The sequence below is a fragment of the Oenanthe melanoleuca genome, chromosome 21 (assembly GCF_029582105.1).
Source record: "Oenanthe melanoleuca isolate GR-GAL-2019-014 chromosome 21, OMel1.0, whole genome shotgun sequence".
NCBI lineage: Eukaryota > Metazoa > Chordata > Aves > Passeriformes > Muscicapidae > Oenanthe > Oenanthe melanoleuca.
The window spans coordinates 2,498,411-2,520,966 of NC_079354.1; the positions used below are offsets into that span (position 1 = coordinate 2,498,411).

General features: G+C 47.1%; 2 protein-coding genes across 6 annotated transcripts; one reads left to right on the forward strand and one right to left on the reverse strand.

The window, feature by feature from the left end:
• Positions 1-67: 67 nt before the first annotated feature.
• On the reverse strand, positions 68-7,425 carry MAD2L2 (mitotic arrest deficient 2 like 2). Of its 4 annotated transcripts, none has more exons than XM_056507937.1 (9): positions 6,971-7,425; positions 4,223-4,274; positions 3,880-3,998; positions 3,263-3,334; positions 2,311-2,411; positions 2,101-2,195; positions 1,932-2,005; positions 846-938; positions 68-560 (listed from the first exon to the last, which is right to left on the reverse strand). In XM_056507937.1, exons 2-9 carry the CDS (start codon positions 4,260-4,262, stop codon positions 519-521), a joined length of 636 nt encoding a protein of 211 aa, XP_056363912.1. In that variant the 5' UTR covers positions 4,263-4,274; positions 6,971-7,425; the 3' UTR covers positions 68-518. The 4 variants fall into 4 exon arrangements, with proteins under 4 accessions (XP_056363912.1, XP_056363913.1, XP_056363910.1 ...); XM_056507938.1 differs by having other exon boundaries at positions 7,025-7,249; XM_056507935.1 differs by lacking the exon at positions 6,971-7,425 and adding an exon at positions 6,321-6,398.
• Positions 6,427-19,695, forward strand: DRAXIN (dorsal inhibitory axon guidance protein). 2 transcript variants are annotated; one of them, XM_056507929.1, is made up of 8 exons: positions 6,427-6,605; positions 6,969-7,041; positions 13,455-13,930; positions 15,248-15,435; positions 15,812-15,923; positions 16,251-16,340; positions 16,578-16,667; positions 18,632-19,695. In XM_056507929.1, exons 3-8 carry the CDS (start codon positions 13,471-13,473, stop codon positions 18,742-18,744), a joined length of 1,053 nt encoding a protein of 350 aa, XP_056363904.1. In that variant the 5' UTR covers positions 6,427-6,605; positions 6,969-7,041; positions 13,455-13,470; the 3' UTR covers positions 18,745-19,695. The 2 variants fall into 2 exon arrangements, with proteins under 2 accessions (XP_056363904.1, XP_056363903.1); XM_056507928.1 differs by having other exon boundaries at positions 6,427-7,041.
• The last annotated feature ends 2,861 nt before the right edge of the window (positions 19,696-22,556 follow it).

A 22,556-nucleotide genomic window follows, 5' to 3' on the forward strand; every position in this document is an offset into this window, starting at 1 on the left:
GAAAAGCAGTTCCACAGAAAATAAAAATACTTCCTCACTGAAGAAGGGAGCCTAGTTTTGACAGAACTCAGCCCAGTTCAACTGGGGTAAAACTTAGTATTTATTGAAGACTACTTGGGATGGTCACAGTGGACAGACACTCCATAAGGCCTCACTCCCCCTTAGCACAAATGTTGCTCTCATGGATTGTGTGACAGCTCCTTGCTGTCTATCACTGCCTGTGTGCAATGGAGCTGCCCTTTTCAGGTGAGAACTGGACTGGTAATAAAGCACTGACTTCCCAAGGACAAACTGTATCAACACCTGTGCTCTCTCACACAAGTCAACATGGGAACAGGCTCTGGCTCCCCATTCCAAGTCAGTTCTTTACACATAAGAGCACTTGAAATAAAGAGGCAGCAGCTGCTCTACATTCACCCAGAAGGCCAGCTGAAGAGATGGTTATCAAGTTACAGTTTGTGACAGATCTTACTCCACTGGAAGATCAGACGAAGCTTGAAGGCAAGGAAGATTTGAAATCAGGTGCCTTTGTGAGCTCGCTCTTCTACATAGAGCTGCATCTGGAGAGAAACAAGCAGCAATCCTGTTGGTACACACGTAGGTAAATGGAAAAAGAAAAGCCAGTAATAGCTGAATAGGAAGTGCTTATACCTTCCCCAGGTTTCCTATTTTACTATGAGGAGTCTTGCCCTGCTTTGATAACTGGCACAGATATCTGCAAGACTAAGCTCAGCAATATTTTTTAGAGTTGTTCTACCACAGAAAACTGAAGAGCTTGTGTCAGAGCATTCAAAGTTCAGAACTACAGCAGGTTCAGCACCTCTTGATCAGAATGCTTTGCTCACCTTTAAGATGTCAGATGTCATGGTTTTCAGGGGAATAAGTCGGGGGTCGTGCATATGCATGTCTTGCTCATCAGCAAGGATCCAAGGGAAATCCTGGGGGCAGGAACACAAGGTGTTACTGGCAGTGCTGTAAGGTGAGCTCCTCCTCAGCACTTGTGTTAAGTTGAAAGAGAGACAGAATGACTGAGGGAAGGAACAGGTAATTCAAACATTCCACAACAACAAAACACTTACACACTTGTCCCTGATGCTCAGTATAATTATCTTCAGTTACAGCATCAAACTGATGTCAACCCACTTCACTTACTGCAAAGGTGACATCTCACTTTAAAAGATGCACTCAGCTGTCCTGAGCTACCATGCCCAGTTCATTACACCAGGACTTAAGTGCAACTCCAGAATCCTTAGGCCATGGGTTTCCATCCTACCTTGGAAGTGTAAAGGTTGGTCTGCTATACCACAGGTTTCCATTTCTAAGCAGTGCAGAACAGAATTTCATTTTGAAACAATTTTATACTTCACTAGCTTTATTTGTTGTGCCTTGGGGACACCTAAAATAACTTGACTCAGGAAAAAAAAAGTTTCCTGGTATCTAAGCAAGGATTCTTGAGAAATAATCTTCCTTAGAAAGTGTTCTGCACACAGCTTCCTGTGACATAAAATGTATTTGTGCCCTCAAACCTACTCATTACTTGAATCTTCGTCTTTCTTACTCTTTATACTAAATCAGCCACCACAGAGTGGATGGTGGGCTGCTTTTCTGCTTGATTAAATTCAAGTACCTATTCTACATGCCTGAGTATTTCTAAGTGTCTGAGCAAGCACTGGGCAGTGAATATTGTTAAAATCTATATCAAGACTTGAAGCTGTCTGCAGTTGTGGCTCTGTGCCAAATGTGCTGTCAGCTCACCAGCACAAACCATTTCACCACATTTCAAGCACAGTCATGATGTGCCTCATGTGATACCAACCTACATGTTTAAAATATCCCTCAGCCTTAACCTCAGAGATGGCAAAACTCTGCACTGCCCAGTCTTTGCTCTGCAGCTTCTCACACACAGTCAGGTGCCCAAGGATCTCACTCACCTTTATCACCTGGATCTTTTCCATGTTGCGTGTGGCAGCCTCCCGTGTGTGAACCAGAACTGTGAAGGTGCAACCTAAGAGAAGTGTCAGGTTCCAGCTCAGGGGACAGCCCCCAGAGGATCAGCCAAGCCAAGCAATGCCAGGCTGTTTGGATCCAAGTGGCATTTACCTGGGGGGTTGTTGTCCAGCACAGCATCACACACACTGATTTTCAGGATGAAGGCACGCAGCAACTGCTCCACGTGGGACAGCAGGGACTCAGAACTGTGGAGGAGACAGCAGTTGTTACTAGCATGTAGCAAAGGCCTGAAGTTGCTCCCAGAATATCTCCCAGGGCTGGGTGTTGGATACCCTGGGCAAGCAGGAGTGGAAACCTCACCTAATGGAAAGAAGAGGTGGCTGGGTGATCTCAAAGACAAATCTCTCCACGGGGTGGTGCTCTTTATCCAGGATTACAACCACAACTTTCTCCACATCGTTCTGCAGGAGCCAAGACAGAAAAATCCCTTCCTTAACATGAGCTGGCTGCTGCCCACAATGTGCTTCACATACTTTGATGCAGTGGAATACACTCAGTTGTTTAGGCTTACAGCACAAGCCCTTATCCAAAACCTGAATTCAGATTATTCTTAGCAGTCAGAAAAAATGCTTTTGCAAAGCCAGGTGTTAAGGTGCCAGCTTGTGGCTAAGGCTGAGGGAGATGAAGTAGGCTAAATGGTACATTCCTCTAGACCCTGTTTTGGAACAAAGGAGGAAATGCACAGCCATCTCACTGCATCACTCTGGGATGGACACCAATGAAGTTAAGATACATTCAGACCATTGCCCAAACAAAGCAGCTTTGTACAACCACAATTTAAAACAGCCCTTATTCCATTTTCCACATGCGCATTAAAATTGTCTGTAAAGAGCAAGGCATACAAAATCTGCCAGCAGCCTCCTGGAATGTTTCACTGGTCACACCCTTTCTCTCACAAAATCTGGAGTGCAGACCTACCTTTGCTTGCTGGTTCCCAGCAAAGCATTCAAACTGTTCTGCCACAACAGATGCTTAAACTGAGATGGATTCTAAAGCAGAATGGTAGGATGGAAATGTACAGACATGTGTCCTTGTGTGGTACTTAAGACAAGCAAGGCACAGTCTTAACTGCCAGGAAAGGTTATGGTGTTTTTAGTTTTGTTAGGAACTTTTTATTGGCTAGTATATTGTTTGTGATAAATCTGTAAACAAATGTTGCTTGAGATAATAAGTTAAGATAATATTTATGTTCTCTTACTTTCTATCAAATCCACTTGCAGTACTTTTGCCCAGGTCCCTGGTCTGAGCTCACCTTCTCCAGGAGTGGCTTTACACAGTGCAGCGTGTCCTGGATGTACTGGTTCAGCTCTGGGTGGCAGGACATCTGCAGCAAACACAGGGAAGAGTCAGAGCTGTGTTTGATATGAGCCAGGACAATGCTAAAAGGGGAAGATTTAAACAGAAGCACCAGTGTGTAGAAGGCATTCAAGTCATGCTTCAAATAGTGCTGAAAAATGCTGAGTTGCCCATTCAAACCAGCAATTCTTTCAGGGAAGGGTTAATCAGCTGAGGCAGATCACTGCACCAAGACAGTTGTTGTATATCTGGAATATATACCCAGAACAGCATATTGGGAATAGCATTTCCAACCATCTCTACTTCCTAGGAAACATGTTTTCTGTTACCTCACTGCACAGATCTGGGCAGCCTTCTGCTGCTGTTATCTGTGACCTGCCTTTTCCATGAGCACCTGCTGTATTCTCAGCTGTGGGGCTGCTCTCTGTTACCACAAGAACTAAGCTCTCCTCAAAAATAAGTCTGTGCATTAAACAATCACTTCCAGAGTGTGAGTTTGTTCTGGTGAGTGTTGACTGATCCTTGCTATTTGGTGTGTCCATGTGGCTGTCAGCTTCCAGGAAAATCTCCTACCTGGACAGGTACATTGTATTTTTTCCTCTTCTGAAAGATCCCAATAGGGTAAACTTCTCTAACATACAAGATGAGGTGAACAGCTACTTCCAGGAATTCTGAAAGAACATCTGCAACAACTGAAAAACAGAAGTAAGGGATGCTGGAATAGGGTGTAGGAAAGTAGAGCAATACCATAGACTCAGGGGAACTTTTTTTACAGGTTATATCTTTCTGCATAAATTTCACTCTCAGCTGCAGAAGAGTTTAGGGACAGAGCAACCCTACAACAACATTCCCCCACGCTCAGTGCCCAGGAGAAGCCTCACAAGGACACCAGTTACAGCTTAGTACAACACATTACCTTGCCCAAAGTTAAGGTCCTGCCGTGTGAGGGTGGTCATCTTCTCCAGGCCCTGGAAGTAACCACAAAGGGCATGGTTATCCTCTGGCTACTGTATTACTCATCTCTAGTCAGTTCATGGAGCTGTACACCAGAAGACCCTGTGAGCCCACAGTGAGAGGTGTGAACACTCCCCATAAGCACAGCACAAGGATTACCAGCAGTGCACAAGACAGTGCTCAAACCTCAGGATGAGAGATTGTTAATAATTTAATTACTAAGGTTTATATCCCTTCCTGGGATATAGGAAAGTTCAGACAAATACTTTTTAGTAACACAAGAAGCACTATTTTTTTTAAAGCTTCATAGTACTTCCTTTTTCTAAGCCCTATCTCCTATTATAACACAAGAACTTTTTGGCGTTTTGAGTTTATTCTAACACCACCATAAACTTGCTTGTCCAAACTTGGAGCTGCACCTTCCACTGACACACCATCACACAGGTTCTCATCTGCTGCCACTGCCAACAGCTGCCAACAGTTTCTCTCTGCAGTCCCAAGGAAGCCAAACCCTGCAGAGCTGCACAATTAAGTCAACTTTGTGACACAGGATTATGGAATACCTCAGGTTGGAAGGCACCCATAAGGACCATGGAGTTCAACTCCCTGCTCCTCACAGGATCTAAAACTAAACTATGTGACTTAGAGCATCATTCAGCTGCTCCTTGAACTCTGACAGGCTTGGGCCACGATTACGTCCCTGGAGAGCCTGAAATTTGTGAGCTACAAAGGGCAGCACATTATTGTGACAAATTGAGTTTCATGTGCCAATAATCAAACAGCAGATGCTGGAGTTCAGCTTCCCCTGCATAGCAGACTCCATGCCTTACACAACCTAAGCCACAGTGTACATAATTATCTATTAGAAACTTTAATTTGTTTCGTTATTTTATCCACACACTCTGCATGCAAGCAAATTCTAACTACTAACAGCAGCACCATTCATGAATTGTAGAGGTCTTTAAATGCCTCTGGAGCAGCCTGGCTCCATCAGTAACTCAGGTGTCCTACAAAGACTTTTGACAAACCACAGATGCTCCAATCAGCTCTTTCTGATTTCAAGCTGTTTCATCTGCAACAAATCATGTTTTTCAGATCTACCATGAATTAGTTCAACCTGCACAAAACAGGGAGCTACTCTCATCCACAGTTTTAAAAAGAGTTCTACCACTATATACAAGGACTTCCTGGAATATTAGTGATCTGCTACACTAAATAAAATTAAGATAGTTAAGCATCTCTCTAGCACCCCAGCCACAATGTCTCTCAAATTAGTACAAGAGATCTATAGAGTATCATATACAATCTGTGCTTTTAGAGGTTTAGGTTCACATCCTCACTTAAACTTCATCCCCCCTTAAAGAGAGGCCCAAGCAACCCAAGGAATCCACCCTTCCATGCAGACACAAAGTAGGCACTACACGCTCAAGGGCTGTGCAGGCTGGGAGAGCATGGAATCACAGAGCAGTTCGATTAGAAGGGACTTTAAAATTCGTCGTATTGCAACACCCTGCCAAGAAGCAGAGCCACCTTCTGCTATCCCAGCCTGGCACAAACTCCATCCAACCTGGCTTTGGATATATCATGTAATATAATGCACCCCGTGCCCATCAGCAGAGCTCCCGCACCAGCCCAGAGCGGCAGAGGCCACCCCAGCAGCCCTGCCCGCCCGGAGCCCGCGAGCAGAGCGGGGGAAGGCCGGGGACACATCCCTGAGCGCCCCGGTCCCACCCAGCGCACGGCACTGCCTCTCCTCAGCAGCATTCCCGAGCCTGGGACCGCCCGGAGCGGGGCTCCCACCGCCGCCCAGGGCGCCCCCGACCGGCCCCGCCTCACCACGGCCCCGGTGTGTCCTGCCATACCCGTGTCCCGCCATACCCGTGTCCTCCCGCCGCGCTGTCCCCTCTCTCGGTGTGTCCCGCCATACCCGTGTCCCTCCCGCCCTGCTGTCCCCTCTCTCGGTGTGTCCCGCCATACCCGTGTCCCTCCCGCCCCGCTGTCCCCTCTCTCGGTGTGTCCCGCCATACCCGTGTCCCTCTCTCGGTGTCCCGCTCCCTCACCGGGCCCGCCGCCTGTCACGTCCGCCCAGCGCGCGGGGAGCGGCGGCGGCGCGCGCGGATGGCGTCACGGGAGGCCGGCGAGCGCCCCCTGGCGGGCGGGAGGAGCGGGCGCGGGGCCGGTCCCGGTGCCCCGCGGGGTCCCGGTACCCTCACGGCTGCCCCGGCACGGCGGGGCCGGGGCTCGGGGCGGGGAGCGCGGCACGCTGAGCCGCCCGAGGCTCTCCCGCCCCGTGACCATCATGCGGGGGGGCCCCGCGGGAGCGCGGAGCCCGCCCCGCCGCGCAGGTGAGCGGGGCTCACCGGCTCAGCCGCTCCCCGGGCTGCCACGCCTTTGTCTCCGGTCTTTGTCTGTCCCGTCCGTGCCCGGGCCGGGGAGCGCTGCTGCCACTGCACCCTGCGCTCTCACCCACCTCCTCCTCAGCGCCGGGCACCCCTCTGCTCTGCCATGCCCCTGTGCCCCCGCTCGCCCGGAGCCCCTCCCAGCCCCACCTCCTCCCCACCATGCACCCCAGTCCCCCGGGATTCCCGACACCTCCGGCTCCCCTCCACATTCCCCCACTGCCTTCCCCCTGTCTCCTCCTCCTCCCCTCCCCTCCCATCCCCTCCTCTCCTCTCCGCTCGGGTTTGAACACCCCTTGCCCCCCGCAGACCTGCTCCCGTCCGCCGCTCGCTCAGCTCTGCCCTGCGAGCCGGGCTCCGCTCACCGGCACCTCCGGGACAGGTAAGGCAGCGCTGCTCCCCGCGCCGGGCCGGGGCTGGGCGCTCCGTGCCTCATTCCCTTCTGCTGCCGCGGGGACCGGGGAGGAGTGGGGGACACCTTCCCACTTTCCGTGCGCCCCGGAGGAGACAAAGGCGTGGGGTGACGGGGATCCCCGGTCCTGCCGCCGCCGGGGTGCGCGGAGCTGCGGTCACGGCGGCATCGCTCAGCGCTCGGACAGCGCCGGTGCTGGGGCGCGGTGCCCTCGGCCGGACCTATTGTCACCCGTGCTGGGCAGCGGGCTCCGGACCCTGGGCGCTTCTGCCACACGGAGCCTCCGTGCCCTGCACCGTGCACCGTGCGCGGTGCGGGCTCTGGGACTCACCGCCCCACTGCGGGTCACTCCTGCGAGCGAGCTCCCGGGTCGCTCTTGGAAGCAAAGTCGCCTCGGACAGAGGCACCGTCCCTCCTGCACCCGGCTCCGAGGCAGGGATGCCGAGGGGTGACGGCAGCTTTTCCTACCGAGTCATTGTGTTTACAGAGCCGTGCGCTGAGCCCCTGGGTACCCGCGGCTTGTTGTCTGCTCTTCCTCTGTTGATAAAAGTGAGATATCATTTCTGAATTAAATCAGTTTGGCATCAGTTAATGGCTTATTGCAGCTAGTGATTAATCATGTAGAATTTAAGTGACACTTATCCAATTCACACGTGAAGTTTTCTGTCAGCCGGAGGGTTTAATGGAAGTGGCTTTGTACTCCCATCTCCTCTCCCTTGAAGAAGGAGGCATTAATTCTATATGCATGGTTAAAGTGAGAATGTCATGCAAGGAAGAATACTGAAGGCACAGCCTAACTGTTCTGCCAGTCAGGACACATCCATGTCTCTCTCCCAGTGAAGATCAGGGCAAATCTGCCCCATTCTTCCCTCTAACACTGGCGAGTACTTTCCAGCTGGGTGAACAAAGACCTTTCCTATTGATTGTGTCCCATTTGTCACCTGGCATTGCACAGGAAACTGAAGTCTTCTCTGCCATTCTGACAGCAAGCAAGTATATCTTGGATGCTAATCTCAGGCTCATTGCTATTTTATCCATTATTGGGTAGAGTGGACTCTGTTTGATAGCAGGTCACCTGTGATGGCTGTGTCAGCCACGCTGTGAAGTCCCAGAGGGAAGCAGAGCAGAGGGTACTGCATATTCATTCCTGGGCCCTTCTTCCCCTTCAGGGCAGTGACTTGCTGGGCTGACCTGTCCCTGGCAGATGTGCTGGGAAGCTCTCCTGGGCTCAGGGAAAGAGTGCCACAGCTGTGGCTAGGGGCATGTAGTGACTTGAAGGTATTCAGTGTCAATGAAAACACTGGACTGGAACTCCTGGTGCTGGAGCTCAGCAGGGACTCGGGCAGCTCACAAGCCTGGGCTGCAGGAGAGGGAGTTCCCTGGGCTGTGCTGTGTGAACAGATGACTTCTGTCCTCATGGGAAGGTAGAGCACAAGCTGTCAGCCAGGTCTGTTGGGCCAGGGAAGTCCCAGCTTCAGCCCTATAACTGATATTGAGAGTGAATCAGATTTCAAGTGATCACTGGATACAAATTGCCCCAGGGAGAGACTTTGTGAAGGCACAGGGGCAGCTGCAACTACTACTTAATGCCTTGCAAGTCTGAATCCTTATGTCCTGTCTCTTGTGCCTGCAATTGGTATATTACTGAATTTGGCCCTTTCTATTCTGGAGTGCTGTCTGGGGATAGCAAAAGTGAGAGAAAACAGCACAGGTAAAGGAACCAGATGGTTTCAAAGGGTAAAGGGGGGGTGGATGGGTGGGTGTGATCAGATAGCCTGAATATCTGCGGAGGGGAAATGTCTTGCATCACAGTCATGAGGGACAAAGAAACTTGGGAGTAAGTATGAAAGGCAAGGTAGGGAGGAATGGTGATGATGGAAACAGAAAACCTAAAAAGCAGGGCAGCTCTGAAAAGGAGCACAAAAGGACTGAAGATCTGTGAGCAGGGAATTCTGCTGTTCTGTCATCCCAAGGATGTCTGGGACAACAGCAAAACCATTTTAAATTCTTTACAAATCGAGTATGCAGGAAGTGTTGGAGAGAATAAAAGTGCTAGTACTTTTGTTCTGGAGAGGAAAAGAGAAGGGCAGATATTACCTACCTGCTTTGGGAGACCCTAGAAAGCTGGGATTGAGCTTTTAGAAATGGGAAAGTCTCTTGGCAGATTGTTTATGAACCTTCCCAGCATTTGCCTCCAGAAACAGAAAAACAGATGGAAAGAGACCCAGCAGGGAAGTGAAATCTCATTTATCTGCACAATGCCATCCTCACGGCTCCAGCCAGCTCTCTGCATGTCAGCCACCATAGAGCCTGCCCCATCCATTCTGCTCCAGGCCTTCTCAAGCCCATCCATCACCCCATGGCTTCTTATTTACAGGGAGCCTGGCACACAAAGCTGGGTTTATTGTCTGTCATCCCTGCCACACAGGCATATACATACAGCACACATGAAGATGCCCATACACTTTGTGTATTGCTGCAGACTGGGATTGTCTTGAGTCCAGGAAATCTTTATACATGCCTGCCAAAGTCTGAGCTTATCAGAGCCAAAAAGAAATCTGGCCCAACTTGGGGGTGCTTGGGTCCAGCTTGGTTCAGCCCTTGAGCATATTAAATGCATCAAGGATCTTGACAGTCTTTTGGTTCAAGGGTTTTGTTCCTCTTGGCTGTGACATGAACATATGTGAAAAAGTTAAAGCTAGGACTGTCAGATACCATGTTTTAAGTGAGAGATGTGAATGAATGTAGATGATCTGATGTACCTGCTTTGTCAAATACAAAACAAATACACCAAGGACAGTTTCAGAGTCTATTTCAGAGCCAAGGTGACACAACTGTATATATTGTGGGAAAACATGCATGAATTTCTGTGTGCCTGCTCAGTGCATGTCTGCCTTGCAGGATTACAAGCAGAGAGCAGAGAAATAGCAACTATATTAGTGAGTCCAGAGAAGACTTCCCACAGGGAAAGTTATCCAAGAAGCAACCCTCCCCCAATTTAAATTCCAGTTACAGGATTGTAACCATCCCCTACTAACCCAAAATGGATCAGAAGTTGTGGCTGGAAAACAGCACTGCAACTCACTCTCCAGCCCTGAGTCTGTACTCTGGGCAACTCTGCTGTACATGTGTTCATGTGAGAGGCAGATTTGCTACCTCAGGTAATCCTGAGGGTCTATAAGGCAGTGCAGGAAGAGGGGTGGAGCAATAAGGATGTAGGTCTGGTGTTTTGAAGAACTACAGGGGCAGCTTAGCCTGGCAAATACTCCATCTATTTCCTTTACTAATATATGACCCCTAAGAAAAGGATGAATTCTGGGCTTTGTTGTAATGTGTGTTTGTTTATAGCAATTTAGGAAAGGCAACTCCTTGCAAGGCCAGACTTCTTTATGCTTGGTGTGTGTCTCAGGCAGAATTTCATCCTTTGCAGGCTGCATCAGCAGGGTGAGAACCTTGCTGTCACCTACATCAATGAGCCCAGGCTAGCATGAGGTTCTTTTGTGGACTGTGGTCCTGCTAGAAAAGAGGATTAAGTTTACTTTGGTGCTTAGCCATTGAGGAACCTGAGCACTGAGAACCAGGGATGCTGTTGTGTTTTTTAGCTGTCTTTCCTAAGTGTGAATTCTATAGGGTAAGAAAAATGAAGGAGGTATGAAGAGGTTTCTGGAATTAAAGATAGATCAGGAAAACAGGATAAATCATGGAAACAGGTGGTTAGGAGGAGGCTGGCACTGCTTTGCCTCTAGCACAGCAGTGTTGCATTAAGCCAAAACTTGTCCATGCACTGGTTTGGTTTAACAAACAGCTCAGATCTCCCCTGACAACAGGGGACAGTAGCACAGGTATTTATCTGCATTATTAATGTAACACAGCACATTAACCTGCCTGCTCTGCCAGCAGAGGTGAGGCAATCTGTGCTTCTACCTGCATTTTCATCCTGGCTCATGTGACAAGACAGCTGGGCAGCTTAAAAAAATGCCCCCTATGCTTTGAAGCAGACCTTCTGTTTAATTGCCCTGCAGCATTTAGCTGCCTCCCAGCTCCCACTGAAAATGGGAATGTGTCTGTCAGGTTCACCATCAAAGGGCCATGTCTGTGAGTGTGAGATTGGAAACACCCTTGCATTCTCTTTGCACTTGTTCTCTCCTCTTGGTATTTTGCCTACAGATGAAAAGGTAAGATGCTCTTTCTAGCTCTTTGAGTTGTTCTGAGTGATGTCTTAATCCAGCTTGTTTGCTCTGGTTCTTCAAGAGAAAATCCTAGGAAAAAAACAAAGATCCCATGGTTTGGGGAAAAAGCAAATGACCCCATGCAGAGCTGTGTGTTGCTATTTGTTCTAGCAGTTTTGAAGAAGAACTTCAAATGCCTTTTTTAATAGATTTAGCTGTCAGTCTGGTTTTCCTTTTTTCCAGATAGTTGCCAATAAAATAGTATTTCTAGCATTTTGCCTTAGCAAGTGAGCTTCCCAGTGCCTCCTAAATCCATCCTCAAGGAACAGTTTATGGTCTTTAATAGCCAGTAGAAAGACCTGCTTTTTGAAAACTGCATGAAAAGAAGGTCCCTGTGCTGCCTGCCTCTTTCCAGAGAATGGAACTGAAAACACATTCCCAGGCTATGAACAGCACAGAAAGGAATCTTGGAAAGGCAGGATTGGCTGGTGAGTGCATGAACAGGATTTTTTCAATTAACAGCATGAAAGCATCTCTCAACTCCAGGATGCTGGGCTGCTGTGATGGCAGAATTTTCACTTATTCAAAATTTTCCACATCTATCTCTCAGTCTGAAAGAAAAGGGGAGAGGAAGAGCCCAGGCAGGCAGGGCTCATCACAGCTGGCTGGGGATGGCCACAGTACCTCACCACCCCTGGAAAAACTGCGCTGATGCTGTTTTGATTTTCTTCTTAAATATCATCCAGAGGCATTACCAACCTTTCCAGTTGGGCCAGCAGCATGTCCATCTTCAGAGCTATCAGAGACTGCCTCTGTTGGACATGGTAGAAGCTTCTAGCAGCTTCTCACAGAAGCCACCTCTGTGACCACCTCCCCTGTAACCCAAAACCAGGCTGTGCCAAATCAACACACTGGTCAAGCAGAACATCACCTGGATGAGAGGGTATGAGCCCTTGTGATTAAGCAGCAAAGTGGTTCTGGTGAACAGATGGAAATCAGGTGCAGCCAAGGGCTGAGTTGCAGGAAAGACTGGGATGAGGTTCAGTGAAAAGCTGTGGCTGTAACTCTGTCACAGTATTTCTCAAATGTAAGCACAGGCCTGGTTTTCTGGCAGTCAGTATCCCAGGGAACTCTGTTTTTAAGCATGTTTTCATGCTGCCCAGAGAGGAAGGGACAGTCTGGAAAAGCTGCACTAGAAATGCTGCAAACCTCTTTCCCCATTTTGTGGGAAAGGAGAAGGGAGAATGATTGAATAACTTAATTAGATAATGCTCAGACTTGTGCAATGTCCCAAAGCCATGTCTTGTAACACAAACACAAGGGTTAAAGAAGACCCTCAAAATATGACAGGGAAGCAGAATGAATGAGAACAGTCTGCAGCTACTGGTGGACTCAAGGAAACTTGGTCTCAATGTTCTTGGGACTTAAATTACCCTCCCAGTGACAGCCTTGCCTTGAGACCTGCACAGGATCAAGGAGGGAAAGTGGGACAAGATAAAGAAACCTCAGTCTGCCTCTCTGCCCCTTGGTCCTTAGACCAGCATCCCCTGCTCTGCTGACAGCCTTTTTATTTCCCTGCTATGCCATGAAGTATCAGCATGAAATCTCCAGTGTTTTTTCTTTCTTTGACCAATTTCAGCCACCCTGAAGCAGTGTGCAAACACGTGTGGAAGTCTCTGTCTTGAGCTGTTCAGGGCTGTTGCTAGTCCTGTGAGGCCACCATCTGGTCCCAGTTCTGTTCATTTTGACATCTTCATTGCAAGGAAACCAGCTGTGAGGAGGGGCCAGTGCCCCCAGCCCAGGATGCCAACCTGGCAGCAGACAGCCCTGGCTGGGCAGCTGGTGTTGTGCCAGGCTTAGGAGCTGTGGGCAGGAGCCAGCCCCTCAGATGGTGGGCTGTGAATAGCAGGGTAGGGGGGCTAGTGAGGAATCAAAGGGAAGTGTCCTACTGATTGATGGCCTCATTTGCACATGAAACTGGGACCCCTCAGCCCTGCAGGCCCTGCACATGTGTCTCAGCTGCTGTAATCAGGGCTGGGAGAAGAGGAGATAAGTAAAGAGGGAATAACTTGCTTCCAGCTCAGGACACCATAATGGTTTTCATCTAAGTGTCCTAGAACTGAATCTTGATGGCATTGACAATTCCTAAGTGTTGATTGCCTTGTTTTTTGTTTTTTGGTTTTTTTTGTTTTTTGTTTGTTTTTTTAATTGCAGGTGAGACAGAGCACCCATGATTATGGAAACTTCCTCCACTTTCTCTTCTTTCCTTTTCCTGTGCGTGCTGGTTCTTTCTGACATCAGTCTTGCAGTCTCCCTGAACCCTGGCACAAAGCTCAAAAATGCCCCAGAGCACAACCACCTTCAAAACCAAGAGATGTGGCTGCAGCAGCCCAGAGCTGGGCGGCATCACAGGCAAGGCTTGGCCAAGAAGGAGCGGGTCCATGCCATGCCTTCAAGAGGGCAGTTGGCTGGGGAAGACACCCTCAAGACGGGCAGTGGAGCTTCAGCTGTGGAAGAGCTGGTGACAGAGGGACAGCCAGCAGCCCTGAAACAGAATAAAGACGTGTTCCTGGGGTTTGAATTGTCGTATCCTGAGAGGGAAAACCAGTCCCCAGGCTCTGAGAAAGGGAAGAAGCAGAACCGAGAGCATCGTCGGCACAGCCGCAGGGACAGGCTCAAACACCACCGAGGTATTTGGGCTCCAGGGGAGCCTGGGGCTGCTGTGTCACTGGAAATGAGTATCTCTTGTGTGAGGGCAAGGACACAGCTGTGGTAGAGCCACATGGGTGTGTGGAGGGTGTGGAGCGTGTGCCTGCTCTGGGGAGAAATCTGCCAAACAAAAGAGGCACAAGAAAAAAGGGGAACTGCACAGAATTTTAGTGCTGGCTGCAATTTTGTGAAAATGACCTGGTTTGTCTTACAGAGGGAGCTCTGAAAGTCCATAAGACTTGAAGGGCTGTTTTGAATAGCCTGCTTTATTTTTTGACTTTTTTGCAAATGGCCCAGTTTAGGAACAAATATGTCTAAGCCATGCTTAGTCTCTCCACTGACTTAAAAAAATGATGAGAATTAGAAAAAACACAACTCCCTTATTTTGCTTTGAAGACTAGTTTCTTCTTACCAGAGCTTGTATTCTTCTATGTTTATACTGAACAACCAAAACCCTCAGATTTTGCATGTGTGAAATTGCACTGATAACTTTAAAATGTTGCTTGATTTTGACAGGGACTGCTTTCCTTTGCAGGTCAAGTTGTGGGTGTGTGTCTCTGTGGTATGAGCTCAATGTGGCAAACCTTGAGTTCTGTTAAAGTGAGGCAATTTGTGTCAATCCACACTATGTGACACGCTGGGTGTCACGTCCTTGAGTTCCATCTATCACTCCTCCCTGCCTCAGTAAGAAGAGCTCTATTGTTTTTTCAGGGGACCGACTAAACAGCTTGTGTTAGCAATATAGAAGAGTATGCAACAAAGCTGGTTTGAAGCAATATTTGCAGACTGCAAACGGCTTATTTCTTGAGGTTAACTTACGGTCTATATTTAAATAAATACTTATGAAGAAGAGGGATATATCTGTGAAGATAATTTCAAGTTAGGTAAGTCCTGACTTGAGCTAAATTGAAATAACTCACTACTAAAATCAAATAAGAATGTATTCACAGGTATTTGCAACAGCTTAACCCATTGGTTTAAAAATGGTCAAACAGGTGCATTTTGTACTATTGAGACCAGAAAAAGACATATTTTGCTTCTTAAACAAGAGACAGTCATATCTTCAGGAAGGTGTGATTATGTACGTCTTAAGCATGCAAAAACCAAGCTGCATATACTCTGGACCTGATTTATCACTGTAATAGCTCATTTCTGTTTTACAGTGGTCTAAACAGTGGCTCAGGGCCATGGAACAGTGGTCAGTGACTGGATGAAACATGAGTTCCTTTGACTCAAATCTGTCACACAGAGAAAAGGGATGAGAAAGGTAATGCCACTGTACCTGTTGCCCTCTGCAGGGAAGACTCCTGATGCTGGGCCAAGCTCCCTGTACAAGAAACCCAAAGGCTTTGAAGAACAGTTTCAAAGTCTTCAGGCAGAGGTAGCTACAAGTCTGGCTCCCACCATGCTCCTCATTTCTGCATTGGACACAGCAGTTTCCACAGAAGAGCCTCCTGTTCTTCCAGCCACTTCACCACGGTCACAGGTAAAGAGACAGATGGGAACTGTTCTGCACCTCCAAGCTTTTCCTCTCCCTCAGCTGTCCAACTTCACTGAGTTTCAAGGACCAGAGAGACAGCAGGAGCCCTTGGCTGAAGAGCCAGGATGTCCCAATGCTCATTACTCACCTTTTGTTCTCGCAATGGAAACGTCCCTCTTGGCTTCAGCCTCAACAAGGGAAAGCTCTTTGCTTTTGAAAATGAGATGCCAGGAATTCCCAGTGGATAAGACAGGAGTGGAGGAGGGGAGGGGGAATCACAAAGCCTTTTTAATGTATAAAAGCACCATGAAAATTTGAAAAGACTTCAATGTCTCTACAGAAGTATAATCTGTTGTCTGTCTGGTTTTTTTGTGGTTTGCAGGCCCGCCTCAGGCAAGATGGGGATGTGATGCCCACCTTGGATATGGCACTCTTTGACTGGACTGATTATGAGGATCTCAAACCAGAAATGTGGCCAGCTGCTAAAAAGAAAGGTACTAAACCTCTTTCCCAAAAATCATCGTGTAAGGCTTGTCTATGGCTAGTGTTCATAGATGTGCTGAAGGACATGAGATCATAGTGGTGGGAAAAGATAGAAGCTGCATAATGCTGATTGAGTTTTGTGCTCAGTTTCAGAATGTTTCTCATTTTGGATGCATATTTGGAGAGCAGAGGAAAAATGATAAATGAAGAGTTGAGAAATAGGGAGGAGGTTAGACTATGAAGTTCAAACTCTTGAAATTTGAGGCTGTTTTTACCCTGGAACAATATATTCTCCAAAATGAAAATTTTCTATCAGCATCTTTTATTTTTTCCCATAGAAAAACGCCGCAGTAAGAGCCCCAACAGTGGAAATGAAACCATGACAGCTGAAGGAGAGCCATGTGATCACCACCTTGACTGCCTCCCAGGTCAGGATCAGCTTGGCAGAGTCATCTCTCCAAACATGAGATGTTTGAAATCTAGCCCAGGTTTTAAGACATGCATCCTGATTTCTACTACTGATAGGAAGTGCTATGCAAGGGAAGGGCAGAGGCTCTCTAGGCATGTTGTGGGACCAGATGATGTCTGTTCAATGGAGCTGCCATGGGTGTCAGTAGCCCTACAGCTAAGGGGGTACCTGAGCTGTGCTGATCCATGTGTTGCAGGCTCTTGCTGTGACTTGCGTGAACACCTCTGCAAACCACACAACCGAGGCCTTAACAACAAGTGTTATGATGACTGTATGTGCACTGAAGGTGAGTCCAGCTCTTTGCTCCCTGATTTGGTTTAAAAGACAGGTGTCTGCCAAGGAAGGTGGGAGCATCCCTTGGAGTGGAAAATATTATCCCCTAACCTCCAAATTATTATAGCTTTGAAATTATAGTACTTTCAGGCAAAGATCTGTGAAAAGGAATGCCACTGACTCACAATGTGACTATTGAGTCTCCTAGGATATCTTGTTTTCTCTCTTGAAAACAAAGGTCCTGATGTCTACCAACCTAACAGAAGCCACAATGTATTAAAATTTCAGTGGTACTTTCAAGTATCACAGACTATGAAAACACTGTTTTGTATGACCTTGTGCCTAACATGACTTTCCCAAGTTAATTCCAACTGAGCTTGTAGAAATTTAGTAGATGTGAGAAGGACTCAGGCTTTTGTTTCTTAAAACTATTTCTGAAGAATCCACAGCTGCCCTGACTAGGCAGGTGCATTATGAAGGTGTTAAAAAGCACTCTTCTAGTCTAAACATGTTCAGGATCAGCTCCAGGCACTGAGTCTTGCCTGCCAGAACAAAACTCTGTTTGCCAAGTTTTGTGGCCTGCATTAGGGACCCAGTGATTTGACCAGGCTGCTCACCTACTTTTTACCCAGTTAAATGGGCAGCTTTCCTGGAGCTGCAGTGTTAAATGACAGTCTTCACCTTGGGCGTGTTGTGTAACACTGCAAGGTCCTAATCAGAGATGACCTTCTGATAGTTTAGCCTAGAAATGTGTTTCTGCAATCCCTAATGAGGCTGCCTTAGGCTTTATCCTTAAGATGGTTATAAGTTGATAGCAAGTGTGCACCCTGTGTAGCATAAAAAAGATCCCCAGAGATGGAAGATCCAGGTGAGATAGACAAGAGGCTTAGATAAGAGCAGAGCTCTGATCTTGCATGCTCCCATTCTAGGAGGCCAGATTGCCCTGGGGTGATTGGTCATGAGGGGCACAAACCCAGCTTTTTAAGGTAGCTGGTCTCAATGTAGCCCAGGGACATAATTTCAAAAGACTGTTCTGTGACATCATCTGGATCTCCAGTGAACAACCAAGGACAGTTTTGAGCTGTCTTATTACAAATGCTATAAAACCTCTGCTGCCTGCTCTGGAAGTTAAAAGAGCTGCTGTTTCTAGAACGATCAAATCAGCTCCTGCCAACACCAATGATGAGATTCTGCACTACTGAAAAGCAGGGTTTTCATGAGAATTATTTACCCATAGGCTGTACCCTGGCTGGTCCAACTAGCTATGCATTCTGATGTAACAAAGTCAGACAAGCACCATAAGATCAATCTTTTGGGGCCAGAAATCAAGTAGGTACCATGACCCAGGCTCCCATTACCTTCCACTGCAATGGGAGAATATGTACTCATGGTTTTTACAAATAAAATGCCTTTTCCCCCCTTCATTCTCATCTATGCTATATTAGCTAGCTTCTTTCAGGCCCTGCACATTGAGCATCTAAAACAGAGCAATTAAAGAAGATGAGCAGTGGGCTTTGGATTGGACCTCCCAGTAAGCACTTCAAAGTTTCTTCTCTTCTCTTCTCTCTTGAAGCTTCAGGGAAATAAATAGCAAGAGGAGGTCCCTAGTAATTGCTGCTGCATATTAAGACTATAGTAATTTCTCAATGGAGAGATTACTTAGACAGTAATGGGAATAGGGGGAGACCAAGCAGAGCTTCCATAAAATCACTGGAAACAATTAGAATAATCCATTGGTATTTCAAGAAGTCAGTGAAACCTGCCTGAACAATTAATCCCAAACCAGAACAGTGAGCCAAACAGGATTCCAGTGCCCAGACAGCAATATGCCTTGTCTGTGTGAGGCATTTCTCTGCCACCCTGCTTGACACAGCACAGGAACTGTCCCCAGTGCAGCAGTATCTGAGGCAGAGAGATTTGGTGTTACTGCTGTAGTGAGCCCTGCTCCCTCCTCACTTCTCCCTCTCTTCTCCGCAGGGCTACGCTGTTACGCCAAATTCCACCGGAACCGCAGGGTGACCCGGAGGAAAGGGCGCTGTGTGGAGCCTGAATCAGCCAATGGAGAGCAGGGATCTTTCATTAATGTGTAGGAGGGTGGGACTCCTGCCTGGATGGTCAGGAGCTGGGATCAGACTGTTTATACCTAGCAATGGGAATTAGAGGAAGACGTTGAGCAAATGATGGGAGCTGCAGGCTCTGAACACGTCAGGTCCCAGCTAGACTGAAACTCATGTTCATTATAAATACAGTGGCATCAGCCTTTTCCATAGCAAGACTACACTCCCTGTCCCTTCCCTCTGCACATTCCTGCCACTGAATTGAGTCCCTCTCTCCTAGTTAGTAAGCAATGATCATGACTCCCATTCTGATGGTGCTGGCAGGAAAAGGCTCTACAGTTTCATCTCCTCCTCTCAAGAGAGCCAAGATGTGGAAGATCCTTCAGGGCAAAGGGGATATGAGCTTAAACTTTACCCCTTAATTATTGCTTGAGAATAAAGGTAGATAGATCCTCCTTAAGGACTGGAAGTTCCTAGAGGAGAGGAAATTTGTAGTGTCCAGGTGGAATCAAAGATGGGAAATGGATCAGCAGGAAGCTGCCTGCCTAGGTGACAGAGGACTCTCTGGCAGACCTCTTGCTCTTTCCCTTTTTCACTGCTCCAGAAATATTCCCTAGCTGTTACACACTACCACTTCCTACTTGTCATCTTTGGGACCATCCAATCCCACTCCTTCCTTCCTTCCTTCCTTCCTTCCTTCCTTCCTTCCTTCCTTCCTTGCTTTCAGAGAACCACATGGTTTCTGTAAGGATGTAGCAAAACATCCCAGCCTGTAGCTCTCACTCATTTAGCTATCCTGACAGGTCTGTTATTTTTAATGATTATTTTTAGGAGCTTTCTGGGGAAGTGATAGTTTTCCTAGTGAGCCTGAAATAAAGGTTTTGGTAACAGGAGATAGGGACAGGCTGTTCCATTGTAGTACAACCTGTGACATGTGCATGTGTGTTTCTGTGATATGTAAATAAAGATATGATGGATACCCTTTGTGCAACTCTTCTGCTTTTTTGACTGCACCCAAGGATATGGAGGAGCCAGAAAAGCCTACAAGGAAGTTGGTCAGCAGGTAACACTGATTACTTGTAATCACACAGTAATTACAGTTGTGCCACTGGTAGAAAAATCTCTCTGCCCAAGATTGTCTGTATTGTCACTCAAATTGGAGATAACTGTTTCTGCCTAGTGCAGCCAGCCAGATGCTTTAAGCTTCTTTATATTAATGCTTAATTACAGGCTTCAGTGATACATTGGAGCAAAAAACGCTACCTGTGTTAATCAGGAGTAGTGGTAGCTGGTGAATGGTGACATTCTTTGCTGCTGCTAGCATCCCTAACCCTGATTTCTGTGGGAGGGGCAGCTATGAAGTCTTTTATATCCAAGACCCTGGAGATGTATAGCACTTTCTTAATCATGGTGCTGTGGGCAGATTCCTCTTTGCACAGCTTCCCTAAGACCCCTGTGTTCCATTTAGTTAGTCAAACGCCCAATTTGCAATCCTGTTTATGCTGTGGTGCCACTTTGCATTGTATTCACTCAAAGACTATGAGCTTTACATCTCTGAGTGCCCACTCATGGCCACAGAGAGATGCTGTGAATACAATGTCACTTCTGACCTGTGCACACCTGCTAAAGGAGGACTTTGTATGGGAGCACTTAAGCAAAACCTTCCACGGGGTTGGATGTAGCTGTTAAGATTTCTGTTTACAGCACCACAGTGTTGGCACAAAAGACTTGTAAAGAAAGGTGGTTTGCCTTCAGCTCGATGCCACAGCAGCAAGGATTCAATTTGTTAACCCAGGGAGAGCAATGCAGCCCCTCCTTCAGCCCAGATGCAGAATAGTGGGTGGTGCTGCCAGTGCCATTGTCAGTGGAAGCATAAAGGGAAAAAAGGCTCCTAATTGATGACATTCAGTTGCAGAGCTCTCAGCCTCTGGCCTGTGTGACACTGATGAGAACCACATGCACAGGCACTATCAGAACCAGGTTTGATATCACACTGCTTTTTAGTGTAGGAGCCAAGATCTGCAACTCAGTGCAACTGAAAGCGAGCAGGAAATTTTACAGGGGTCTTTATCCTCGGTGATGCAGGTATTCCTTGCCTCTTACACTACAAATGGGATCCTTGTAGGATCATAGACAGTGTTGGAGGCAAGACTGTGTTGCAAATCGTGTGAAATATAAACAAGTCTGAATTTTGTCAGAGCTTTTAGACTCTAAAAGGAGACTTACTCCTTCAGTTCTTGTTTTTTCAGCCTTCAGTCTGCTATTAACTCTGAATATAAAAAACAGATTATTTTTAATTGGTGGGATTAAGGTCAATGAAAATTCAGCTAACTATTATCAGTCAAGTCAGGGATTACTGGATTGATTGCTCACATTGGAGTTTCAGAAAGAGAGCCTGTGACCAAGTGTCACTGCTGCTGAGTGAAGCTGTGGTGTTGCAGAGGTGGAGCAGGAAGGGTGAGCAGTGATACAGGGACATGCTGCACAGCCACAGCAGTGTGACAACAATCAGCCTGAATTATGGATGAGCCAGCTCAACTATTGACTTCACAATTGCAAAGGAAAGTTGTTGAGTAAATAAGGTACAAAAGTGTGGAATGCAAGAGCAGCCTGTGATATAAAACCCCAGGGCAACATTTGTACAAGTCCAACCCATTTGTGAGCACAGCAAAGCTTTTCAGTGCCACTGTGCTGTCTCAAAGGCATGACAGCAGCTGCAGAGCATCACCATCATGGGTTACTTTCAGCAGCTTTCCCCTTCCTTCCCTGTATCTCGTAGTCACATCAGTGACAGTTTTGCCTTTGGAGGCATTAGGTTTGAACAAGAGAGAGATACAAATGTCAAGCAAGGCTTGATTTATATGTTCTTCTCAATTAATTGTTTAAGAAACTCAAATTAAGAATTCACACAAGCTCAGCTTCTCTGCTGCCCCCAGAGAATTTAAGTCAGAGCTCTTGCAAGATTGTCTATTGTCTTGAAAGGACTTTGGACCAGGCCCAAACTAGCCATAGCAGGGCTCTGTGCAATAATTTCTAAAGTTAATCACAGAGCATGCATGCAAGAAAGGTGAGTGACAAAGTCCCACCTAAAGTCCTTTTCTGCTGCTAGTAGCCTCTGAGAATCCAAGGGCTGTGTATCACTTTGAACTGCTTCTCCAAGGGTGAGAATCATTAAACGTGGAAAAGGAAGAACAGCATGCTGATTTGACATAATCGTTTCAGCAGCTGCCTGCTCTGCAAATGCTGTTGAATCTTGGGGATGTTGCTGGTAGTTGCCAAAATAATGACTGCTAGAGAGGCAAGGAGTGGAAGCACAAATTAAAACACTTGGGAATCATTCTGTCTCAGGTCTCTAATAGTCTGCATTCATTTTCACTTGGAGGTGTTTTATTGAAACCCTCTCTCTTCCCTCCCTCCCCCAGTAATTACCCTGTTGTAAATTCACAGTGTGTGAAAGTGCTTCAATTTTAAACCCATGCTATACCAAATTGTTCACATCCATGCCAGTCATTCTCTGCTACATGAAGCCTGGAAAAAGCATTGCTTTCATATTTTTTATCAGAAAAAAACCCGAGGGCTGTTGTTTTCTTGGAATGTTCTGAGTGAGCATATGTACTCCATAAAACCACTTCTGGTGTGTCAGTTCATTTTCTGGAGTGTCAGTGAATCTTGAAGAGTGGTCTCTTAATGCTATCTCAAAGCTTTAGTTAGATTTTAGAAAATCAGAGGAGCAGCTTGTTGCTGCTGAGATAGGGAAGGACTTCCAAGTGCATTTGTCAAGACACCACATTAACGTGACCTCTCCACTCCCCAAATCACCTTGCCATAGTCTGTTTTGCAGGGGA